The sequence below is a fragment of the Chrysochloris asiatica genome, unplaced genomic scaffold, assembly GCF_000296735.1.
Source record: "Chrysochloris asiatica unplaced genomic scaffold, ChrAsi1.0 scaffold00024, whole genome shotgun sequence".
NCBI classification, from domain to species: domain Eukaryota; kingdom Metazoa; phylum Chordata; class Mammalia; order Afrosoricida; family Chrysochloridae; genus Chrysochloris; species Chrysochloris asiatica.
In genome coordinates, this window is record NW_006408542.1 from 15323002 (window position 1) to 15335513 (window position 12512).

A 12512-nucleotide genomic window follows, 5' to 3' on the forward strand; every position below is an offset into this window, starting at 1 on the left:
CCAGCAGCTCCTCTGAAATCCGATACAGAGTCACCATGAGTTGAACTGACTTGACAACACTGAACAAACAAGGAATGTGCTCAGCTGATTAATTTTTTAAAACTTTTGTAAAGCTAAATCACAATGACCTTCTCCCTGAATGATTCTTCCTAAAAGCCTAGCCAAATTAAATTGTCCCCCAACAATTTTATGTTTAATCACAGAATTTTGGATTAGAAAAGCTACAAGAAATCTTTTGACAGTTCATTAAGTTTTCTAGACTGAAATGCCAATCTCATTTCTTTCTACCTATCCAGATGCCATGCAGTCAGAGACTAAACTCACCTCTCTCCTTCTCAGGTTCTTCCAGTTGAAAGGGATGTTCCCTGTATCTCTCAGCTTTATAGGAGTAATAGAGTCAAGTAACCAAGTGGGACCTATGATGTAATGTGGAGCAAGATACTCTTTAGAATCTATAAAATGAGTGTAATGAACTAGATCACTTTTTAAGGATGCCTCCAGTTTTTCTAAGATACTACCATATGCCTGCTTACTGTTGTTGTGTGCCATCCAGTTGGTACTGACTCATAGCGACCCTGTACAGGGTTTCTGAAAGTGGCGGGTGTGTTTGAACTACGCTTAACTATAATAATCTTAATTTCTAAACTTATAATGTATCATGCGGTAGTCCTGTTGTGGCGCTGTGGGTTAATGCACCAGATTGTAAAGCCATTTGAAATGCAAGGTCGGCAGTTCAAGCTCACCAGCTGCTCCTCAGAAACCCTATGGGTCGCTATGGGTCAGAACTGACTCAACGACACTTACCAAGAACAACAATGTATCATGCATTGCCTTTAAATAACTTTTTTTTAAATGTTTTAATGTACATAAGTAATTTCTTCAGCACCTAAAACACTATATATTTAAAACACTTCAGAACTGGACTTCACCTGCATATGAAGACTGACATGAGATCCTGGATTAATTCTTTTACCCTTCTAGACCTTAGTTTCCAAATTTTAATAGCAACCTCACAGAAGATAAAGTGTATGGAAGAAAATACCACTTAGCCAGTAGCAGAATGAAGTCTTAAATACATGCTACAATATGAATGGAGTCAAGGACATTATAACTCACGTACATAGAAAAAGACAAGAAAAAGCAAATGTATTGAAAACAGTTTATTAGTGGTTACCAAGAGCGGGAAGGAGTGGGATTTACAGTGATGGAAATATCACATTGATTACGGGTTGCACAGCTCATTATTGTAATTGCTGTTAATAAGCTGCCAAGGTATTTGACTGTGTGGATCATAACAAACTATGGGAAACACTACAAAGAGTGAGAATTCCAAAACACTTCATTATACTCATGAGGAACCTGTACACAGACCAAGAAGCAGTTCTTAGAACAGAACAAAGGGAAACTGAATGATTTAAAATCAGGAAAAGTGTGTGCCCAAGTTGTAACTTTTCTCCAAATTTATTTATTCTGTATGCTGAGTAAATAATCTGAGAAACTGGATTATGTGAAGAAAAACATGGCATCAGGATTGGAGGAACTCATAACAACCTGTGATATGCAGATGATATAACCTTATTTGCTGGAAACAACGAGACTTACAGATATTTACTGATAAAGATGGAAGACTACAGCTGTCAGTATAAACTGTACCTCAACCAAAACAAAAATCCTCACATGTTATTAGGCCACTTTAACTGGGGGGTGTCCCTAATCCTCACAACTGGATAAATAAATAACACCTTGACTTAAAGTTGTCAAAGACTTCATTTTGCTTGGATCTACAATCAACACTCATGGAAGCAGCAGTCAAGGAATCTACTGGCATACTGCACTAAGCAAATTGGCTGCACAAGACCTCTTTAAAGTGTTCAAGGGCAAAGATAGCAGTTTAAAGACTAAGGTGCACCTGACACAAGCCAGGATATTTTCAACTGCCTCATATGCATGTGACAGTTGGACAATGAATAAGTAGAAGAATTCATGCATTTAACTTATGGTGCTGGAGAAGGATATTGAAAGTACCATGGACTGCCAGAAGAACAATCAAACCTATCTTGGAAGAAGTACAATTAGAATGCTCCTTAGAAGTGATGATGACTAGACTTCATCTCTTGTACTTTGGATATGTGGTCTGAAGGCACCCGTCACAGAGAAGGACATCATACTTAGAAAAGTGAAAGGTCAGTGAAAAAGAGGAAGATCCTCAATGAGATGGACTGAGGACTTAGAAAACAACAGCTCAAACATAACAACAATTTTGAGGGTGGTGCAGGACCAGACAGTGTTTCATTCTGTTGTGAGTAGGGTCACTATAAGTCAGAACCAACTCAATGGCAGTTAACAACAGCAATAAACTGTATACCTGTACACCTGTAAAAAGCTGAATTGGCAAAAGTTGTAGGATACATTTACAACAACAACAAAAAACAATAGCAGCTGAGGCTGCTTGGTTTGGAGGTTAGGGTCATGGTTTCATGGAACATCCCCAGTTAAGTGGCCTAATAACATGTTTACTGCTTCTGTTCTACCTCCTTAGCAGCTATCCAACGAACAATTGCCTGGAGCATCAGAAGGAGAGTCATGAATAGAAAGAGGATATGGAATGTGTGTTGGTAATTACCTCCAGGAACAACTGCCTTCTTTGTCATTAGACTGTAAGAATTACTCAACATTTTGATCAAAGATTTTACAGAAGAATCCTGATGTTTTAAAAATGCAGAACAGAATTTCAAACTCTCATGGACTCCAGACTTCCTAGAGTCACTGAGGTTGGATGAACCCCAGAAACGATTGCCCTGAGATAATCTTTACACTTTAAAACAAAAATATCCACCAAAGTCTGCTAGTTTAGCTTGTATGCCTCAAGCACTGTGCTCTTTAAAAAATTATCTATACTGGATCAAATTGACAATGGTGACAGTGGTGGTGTTCCGTGAGGTCAGTTCCGACTCACCGAGACCCTGTATGGAGTTTCCGAGGCTGTAAATCTTTACAGGAGCAGAAAGTCTCATCTTTCTCCTGTGGAATGACTGGTAGTCTGGCTCGTAACCACTATGCTACCACAGCTTCTTCAAACAGACAATAGCAACTTGAAAGATTAGATAGGAACTTTAGGGGGCAGTGAATTTATGTTTATATTGCAGGAATAACTCAGAAAAGGAGGGTGAAAATGGTTGTACAACTAGAATGCAATCAGTGCCACTAAATGATAAGCAGAGAAATGGCTGAACTGGTGTCTCTTTTACTGTGTATATTTTCAACAACAACAAAAAAATTTTTTAAAGATGCATGACATAGGCATGCAAACACTTTTAAAATTAGTAAAGATATCTACTATGTGCTTTATCCTAACTGCTAAATTGATTATTCCTGATTCTGCTAACATCCTCACCAATCATTTGCTTTTTCTCTCTAGAAGAAAAGGAAATCTTTTCAGTTCTACACCACCTAGTTGAAGCCCTACTGGCCTTATCTGCAATGTGAATGTTGTCCCTAGTGGGTCTTTACATTCCCAATCTCTATCTCAAGTCTACGCAGACTTTATCAAAGACCTATACCTCTCAAAATCCTCCAATAAGTCCCAACCATCAAATGGACAAAGAGAATTGCAGCCAACCTTGGAAACTTCAACAAATCAACTGGCCTTTCTTTCCAGTATCAACTTCTACGTTCCCACGTACCCACATAAAATAAAACTATGGCCACCAAGTCTTTTCATGTTCTTGTCTACCCTGGGAACACTCTGAATACCCATTAGCAGGTGTTCTCTAACCGTAAAGTGAAACCCTGCACCAACCAACGTGACTGTTCCTCTCTGAAGTATCACACACTGCTCTCTTCTTGACAACATAAAGTTTTATGTGTGCTATCACAGGCCTCTGTGAAAAACTGATAAACCTATACATACCGGTAGCAAAGGCTGACTTTGCAACCCCAAAAGTACCCAGACAGACCTTTTTCTTTTTTTATTGTTATAAAATGCAATAAAACATTTGCTGTTTCAACCACTTTATGTGTACAATTCAGTGATATTAATTACATTCATCATACTGTGCAATCATGGTCACTATCCATTCCAATATTTTTCCTCCCAAATAATAGGAAGTGTACCTTAAGTAATAACTCTCCCCACCCCCCGCGTCCTCCACTGACCACCCCTTACAATCACTACAATCACTATAAATTTTGGTCTCTAGGCATTTGCCTATGCAAGATATTTCAGAGGTGGGAACACAACACAACATCCAAATCACCAGGTACTTTTAATATTTGTCAAGAAGACGTTTTTAAAATGAGTGACAAGCCACGAAACATTTTCTTTTTCACCAACTTTAGAAGCAGAATTTACAATATTCCATCAAAGAGCAATACGAGGTTTTCACCTTTAGGCCAATTATTTATTAATCTAGATCCACTTTCAAACACAGCTCAAAATTCATCTTCTCTCTGAAGCACACAAGCACTATTTCTAAAAGCTCTCAAAAGAAATAGAAAGTGTTCATCCCTTAACCTTCCCTAGAAGATAGGGCAAGAACTCGTTTTTAAGAAGATTTGTGAACAAAGTGTTGAATTAGGAAAACAAGACTTAAAAAATAAAAATGTGTGCACTTTTTGATTTTTAGAAAGCAAAAACATTTATAAATTTTAATAATTTCACTCAGTGACACTCATCTGAAATTCAAGACGCAGCACACTGTATGAATTTAGTTAAGTACTACTCATTCTTCTTTTCATCTCACATTACTCCTCAATGTCTAAGCTTCTCATTGATTTACTCACTCCACTACAAGCCAAAATCAGACAAGAAGAAGACAAAGTTCCTGACTTCAAGGAACTTAACAGTCAGGTCTGGAGTGTGAGTGGTTATGCAAATAAGTGAATGCAGGATTTCAGAGGAGGCACAAGAAAGAAGTACACAAACAGGATAAGCAGTTAAGTTTCAAGAGAGATGCATCCTCCCATCACATGAGTAGGTTAGAGGCAGTAGAGTCTTTCCAAAAGTCAACAGCTGTCTTGCTGGTCCACAGAACAGAGCCTCTCTCACCTGGTGCTTGTCAGAAACAATCTACATTTTAACCAGCTCTCCAAGGAATTCATATGCTCATTATAGTTTGAGAAGTCCTGTTCTAGAGGATTTCAAAGCAGTAGTTTGGTGTGGCTAGAATCAGATGGTACAAGAAGGAGTTTAGAGGAAGCGAGTTTCCAGAAGTATCTCCAGATCATGGAGCCTTTATCCTAATGTTTCTAGAATTTACCCTAGCGGGAATAGGAGCCACGATGATGTCTGATTATGAATAGGAAAATAACATGATTACGTTTATGAGGGCAACTAGACTATGACAACAGAGATTAAAAGAGGGGATTCATTTCAGAAGAAGTAAATCTAGCAGGACTTGAACATTTGTTCAAGGACAGTAAGATATGAATTAGAAGTGAAGGACAATGGTAGCCAGGTTCTTCTTGGGCATCAGGCAGAAATAATAACATTCACTAAGGCAGGGGCCATAAAAGGAACAGATTTAGGAGGAAAAATGAGTCCAGCATGAAGTACTTACAGTTCAACCAGGTTAATGTATTTAGTAGATAATCCATACCAAGGGAGAGAAAGGAAGCCATCATCACCCTGAAAATGGGAGAGGTTACCCAAAGGAAATGAGAAAAGAGGGAAACATGAAAGAACCAAGCCCAAAACTCCTACCGATATTAACAATTAAGCTATAAAGAGAAGAAACGGCAGTATGAAAGCAACTGAGAAAAATCCTAAAAGAAAAGAATCAAGAAAGTATTTGCACTAAAGCCAAAAAAAGGGTCTTGACGGGAAAATGAGAAATGGAATAATATGCCAGAGGTTAATGCTCAAAAAATGGATTTGGTAATTAAGAGGACTGTTGGGAAAATTGAAAAAAAAAAAAATAAAGCACAGATCTCACAAATAATATATATGATTAGAGAGATGACTCTCGGGGCAAGAGAAGTAAAGACAATTTTTATTTTACTATTTACCCACCTCCCCTGTATTTTTCAAGTGTTCCTCAAGGAGTTTTGTAATTAAAAAAAAAAAAATTAATAAGACAATCATGGCCTCTGTCAATAATGTCATTGCAGTGGTGAAAGAGTGAATGAGAAGTGAGGAAATTAAAGAGACAGGGGAGTATGGGAAGGGAAGAAGAAGCATCTCGTCTAAGTGCAGTCTCAGGAAAAGTGCTGTTTACATGGAAAAGATATGGGCATGCTTACAAGCTGTGGAAAGGAGACCGTATAGAGTATGTGGAGCCAAGAGAAAGAAAAAACAGATACTTTTCATTGCCTGCTATGAGCTAAGTCAGACTTCTAGTGTGGTGCTATAGAATCAGCACTGGACTGAGAACTACAAGGTCAACAGTTCAAATCTACCAGATGCTCTTCGGAAATCCATCCAGAGTCTCAATGAGTCTGAACCAACTCAAACGGCACTAAATAACAACAATAAGCTAAGAGTCCTGGTGTGGCACTATATGGTAAGCAATGGGCTGCTAACTGTTAAGGTCAGTGGTTCAAACTCACCAGAAGCTCCTTGAAAACCCTATACAGAGTTTCTATGAGTCAGAACCGACCCGAAGGCACTTAACTTAAAGAGCTAAGCCATTTTCCACCTGTCATTTGTAGTGATTTCTATGTGGCTGTGATGCTGGAAGCTATACCGCTGTCATGTCAAATACCAGCAGGGTCAGTTTCAGTGGTGCTTTCAGGCTAAGACAGATAAGGAAAAAGGCCTGGCAATGTGGTTCCAAAAATCAGTCAATAAAAACAACGGAATACTGTCTGAAATCGTACTGGAAGATGAACCCCCTAGGTTGAGGAAAACTGAGTAAAGTAAACAATCAAAATACACAGCGGCCACAGGAATGGACTTGAACATACCAACAATCATGAAGATGGTACTGGACCAGGCAAGATTTCGTTCTGTTGTACATGGGATCATCTGAGTCAAAGCAGACTAGATGGCAACAACAATGACATGAGCTAAGCATATAGTTGTGAACAAGAGAAAGTCCTGCTCTCATGTAGCGCATTTACTACTAAGGAAACAAATGGAGAGCAAATAGGTACAAACATCAGACAAGTAAGACATGCTATGACTAAATGTGAAACCAGGGCTTTTAGACTGAGAATTGAGGTAGAGAGTTTCTCTAAAGAGATGACACTTGAGCCAAGTACTAAAGCAAGCATTACAAAGTTCTGAGGAAAAGGCCCTATTACTTCTACTTTACAAATAATGACGCTGAGGATCGGTTAAAGTGTTCAGCAAGTAACTGGAACCTAGGTCTGATGAACACCCAAACCCATAGCCTTGTCACTAAATTGTGTTGTCTCTTTACTCAGTTTTCCTCAAATACAACAGCATCAACCCTGCTCTGGCTTGTTATTGACTAGAAAAACAACATAATTAGTATAACTTTTAAAAGAAACTCTTTGAAAGCCAAGAGATACACTCCTGTGAAAACAGCGGAATACTTCTGAAGATTACTGGACGAGCCTACTAAGAAAATCAGACAGGCTACAAATTACAAATAGTGTACATTCTAAAGGTTTATAACTAAATTGTTAAATCATAAAACATTTCCCCCCACAAAATTTTATGCAGGGATTAGGTTTCCAAGCTGGTCTACAAAGTTCTATTTAATCAATAATATTATTAATAGTATTATAATAATTAATAAAGCACTTACTAAAAGGAGCGTAGTGGTTACGAATTGGATGCGAGCATCAAGGTTAGCAGTTCGATACTACCAACTGTTCCGCGGGAGAAAGATGAGGCTTTCTGCTCCCGTAAAGATTTACAGCCTCAAAAACCCTGTACAGGGTCGCTATGAGTCGGACACGGCTCCACCGCACCTAACAACCACCACCACCACCACCACCACCACTACCAAAAGGAGTCCTGCTGGTACTGTAGGATAAGAACTGGACTGCTAACTGCAAGGTCAGTGGTTCAATCCCACCAGCCACTCCGCGAGAGAAAGGTAAGGCTTCTGATCCGGTAAAGATTTACAGCTTCAGAATCCCCATATAGGGTCCCTAGGAGTCAGAATGGACTTCATGGCAATGGGTTTGGTCTGGGGTTTTATATTCATACCTTTATATAGATGATCCTATTTAATACTCTTAACATTATCATCTCCATTGCAAAGGTCTTGAGGTGTTAAGCAACTTGCCCAATGGCATAAAACCTAAGTGCCCTGCTCAGATTGACACCTGCATAAACTTTCTTTGTCGCCCCCTAAATCTGTACCCCATATTCTGAAAAACCTCAACCTATGAAAACTTACATGCAAACATTTGACACTCACTTCCCTTTGCATCCCCAGATGCCCCTTGCGGGTGCTCATTTATTTACTCAACGACACCGAACCTGCTGTGACAATTCCTAACCCATATTACACTGTCATAAATTCTGAAAGAAAACTCCACTCAAGAAAACGCAAAGGCCCAAACTAACATAATTAAATGTCCTTCCCTAAGTTATTCTTAGCCCATCCAAAACTTCCAATCCATCGTCCTGCAAAAAACCTAAAGTTCTCAAAATCGAAATCCTAGATGGTAACTGATCATCAAAGCTCCCAGGTAGGGCAGCCCCCAAGCTGTCCAATCGTGAGAAGTGGAACTAACCGACCCCCGCAAGCACCCTTCAAAGTCCGACCCAGACCTACGGCAGCCGTGGTAGCCCGAGGACAGGAAGACCCAACCCAGAGAAGGTAACGGACTGATCCTAGCCGGAAGCAAGCCATGCCCGTGGCTGTGACCTTCTGAAATCGACCAACCAGGTCACCCGAAACCCCAGGCAGGGAGTAGAGACGACATCTCGAGACGCCTAGCGCAGAGGCGACGAGGTCACAGGCGGGGTCCGGCCCCTACCTGGATCCACAATACCAAGTACCTTCGCTGGAGCCTGGCGTGGGAAAGGACCTGGGCACTCACCCGGTAACTGGCCCCACTCGAGCGGCTGGAAGACTAGGGACGGCGTGCCTCCGGCCTGGGCCGCCAGTGAGGAGACGCAGGAAAAGAGGGAGTCGCGGGGTCGTCCCGGAGCGTAAGAGCCAGTGTGCTGGTCTCAGCAAGGCTGCCATGGCAGGTCGACCCCAGAACAGGAAGCACGTTTCAAGAGAAGGACAGGAGGAGCACGTGACCGTGGGGTGTACCGGCGCGGGAAAGACCAAAAGCCGGGCGCTCCAAGCGTAGGAGGGGAGACAAGGATTGTCTTAGGTTAGAAAGGAGACAAACTTCTTTCTTTGAAGATAGATGAGCTCCTTGCTATATTCAAATACAATTATATTGCTGTATTTATTAGGAAATGAAGTTTCTTACTTCGTTTTAAATTTTTACCACTCGTATTAAATCAATTCACACCGCCATTTTACAGTTGGTAGAGTCGGAAGAGGTCGTCAGCTCCCAGGTTACCGCAGGCGATTGCGGCAGGCCAACTAGCTAGAAAACCAGGGAACGCTCATCAGGAGCCAACTATGAAGATCACGGAGTGAGGGACAATTTTCTTTCCAAAGTGGCGGATGTTACGGATTTTATTTCAGCAGCCCAGTGTTCAGAGTCCAAGTTGCCGGTGCTTACTCATAGGAACCTCCTTTACGCTCAGAAATGTAAGACAGACAAAGGTGGGGGATCTTTACATTGCGCTAAGGGCCTCTTGGTGAGTCCTGTTGTGGCGCTGTAGGATAAGTACTGGACTGCAAGATCTGTGGTTCAAATTCACAAGCCGCCCCTTGGAAATTCTGTACAGGGTCGCTGAGTCGAAACCAACTCGACGGCACTTAACAGCAACAATAACAAGGGCCTGAGGATTATGTAAAGGAATACGTAGTCCAACACTGACCGATTTAAAGCACAGTGTCTGGCTTAACAAATAGATGAGTTCTAACCTGTGGTTAAGAATCGGGCTGCGAACCTCAGGGTCAGCAGTTCGAAACTACCAGCTGTTCTGCCAGAGAAAGATAAGGCTTTCTTAAAGATTTACAGCCTCGGAAACCCTGTACAGGGTCGCTATGAGTCGGAACCGACTCCATGGCACATAACAAAAAAAAAAAACAATCCCATCCCTAGGTGACTGTTCAGATATGTCCTCTGGAAACCATTTCATGGATCTCCCATTTGGCTGTTTTCATCCACTGGACAATGAACTTTTGAGCACCTACCCACCTACCATGCACACAGCTGTTAAGTGCCTTGGAGTCAGTTCCAACTTGGCGACTTTATGCATAACAAAACAAAATAACTACCTGGTCCTGCAGCATCTTCACAATGGTTACACAATTTGAGTCCGTTGTTGGTGCCACTGTGCCTTTTTCACTTTACCAAGCATGATGTCTTTCTCCAGGGATTGGTCCCTCCTGATAACATGTCCAAAGTACAAGAGGGACAGTCTCACCATCCTGGCTTCTAAGAAACATTCTGGCTATACTTCTTCCAAAACAGATTTATTTGTTCTTCTGGCAGCCCATTGTACTTTTAATGTTCTCCTTCAACACCATAATTCAATTTCATCTGTTTTTCTGCGGTCTTCCCTACTCCTTGTTCAACTACCACATGTATATAAAGGGATTGAAAATACCATGGCTTGAGTCTGATACACCTTAGCCCTAAAACTGACATCTTTGCTCTTCAACACTTTAAAAAGGTCTTTGGCAGCAGATTTGCCTAGTGCATTACGTCATTAGATTTCTTGACTGCAAGCTTCCATGTGTGTTGATTGTGGATCCAAGCAAAATGAAGTCTTTGACAACTTCAGTCTTTTCTGTTTATCATGATGTTACTTATTCGTCCAGTTGTGAGGATTTTTATTTTCTTTAGATTGAGGTGCAATCCACACTGAAGGCTATAGTCTTTGATCTTCATCAGTAAGTATTTTAAAGTTCTCTCCCCTTCCAGCAAACAAGGTTGTGTTAGCTGCATATCACAGTTTGTTAATGAGTCTTCCTTCAATCCTGATGTGCAATGTTCTTCATCTAATCTATCTGGGATTTTCTTCTGCATACAGGTTGAATAAGTATTGTGAAAGGACACAATCCTGGCACACACCTTTCCTGATTTTAAACCATTCACTATCCCCTTGTTTTGTTCTAACAATGGGCTCTCATCTATGTAGTTTCATTATGAGCCTAATTGTTGTTGTTAAGTGCCATGGAGTTGGTTCCGACTCATAGCGACCCTGTACAGGGTTTCCAAGGCTGTAAATCTTCACTGGAGCACAAAGTCTCATCTTCTGCGGAACAGCTGGTAGTTTCAAACTGCTGAACTTGAGGTTCACAGCCCCATTTGTAACCAAACCACTATGCTACCAGAGCTCCTTATGAGCCTAATTAAGTGTTCTGAAATACCCTTTCTTCACAATGTTATTCACAGGGTGTTACAATCTACACAGTCAAAAGCCTTTGAATAGTCAGTAAAATGCAGGTAAACATCTTTCTGGAATTCTCTCTTATCAGCCAAGACCCATCTGATGTCAATAATGATATCCCTGGTTCCACATCTTTAGAATACAACTTGAATTTCTGGCAGCTTCCTATCGATGCACTGCGGCAACGGTATCTTCAGAAAAATTTTACTTACATGAAATATTAATGATACTGTTTAATAATTTCCGCATTCCACTGGATCACCTTTCATGGGCCTGGGCACAAACCTGCATCTCTTCCAACCCATTGGCCAGGTAGCTGTCTTCCACTTTCTTGCATAGTCAAGTGAGCACTTCCAGTGCTGCATCAGTTTGTTGAAATATTTCAGTTGTATTACATCAATTCCTGGAGCCCTGTTTTCCACCAATACCTTCAGTGTAGCTTGGGCTTCTGCTTCAATGCTGTTGGTTCTTGATTACATGCTACCTCTTGAAATGGTTGAACATTAACCAAATTCTTTTTGGTTTAGTGACTTTCATATTTTATTGCTGCTTTATGCATCACTCATTATTTTGCCCATGTTGTTATTTGCAAGTGCCAGCGAGTCAGCTCCGATACTGCATAGGGTTCCCAAGGAGCAACTGGTGGGTTTGAACTGCTCACCTTGTGGTTAGCAGTACAGTACTTATCCTATAGTGCCACACCAGGACTTCAATATTACAACTCTGTGCTTGATTTTTTTTTTCTTCACTTGCTTTAGTGTGAGAAATGTTGAGTATGTTCTTCTCCTTTGGTTTTCAAACTCCAGATCTTGCACATTTCATTGTAATGATTTACTTTGTGTTCTAGAACTGCCCTTTGAAATTTTCTTTTCAGCTCTTTTACTTCATCATTTCTACCAGTTGTTTTAGCTTCTTTACGTTCAAGAGCAAGTTTCAGAATCTCTTCTGACATCCACTTTGGTCTTTTCTTTTTTTCTTATCTTTTCAATGATCTTTTGCTTTCTTCGTGTATGACAGGGGTAGGGAACTTTTCCTCTGCCAAGAGCCATTTGAATATTTATAACATCACTCCAGAGTCATTCAAAATTATCAACTTAAAAATTAGCCTGCCAATAATTGCCAT

At 40.6% G+C, this 12512-nt stretch overlaps 1 protein-coding gene across 1 annotated transcript in view; it reads right to left on the reverse strand.

Annotated features, from left to right (window-relative positions):
* Nucleotides 1–9110, reverse strand: part of LRPPRC (leucine-rich pentatricopeptide repeat containing) — a 123933-nt gene extending 114823 nt beyond the window's left edge. The window contains exon 1 of the mRNA XM_006839466.1: nt 8962–9110. Coding sequence (XP_006839529.1) covers nt 8962–9110 — 149 coding nt within the window. The remainder of the gene's footprint in view (nt 1–8961) is intronic.
* Between the last annotated feature and the right edge of the window lie 3402 nt (nt 9111–12512).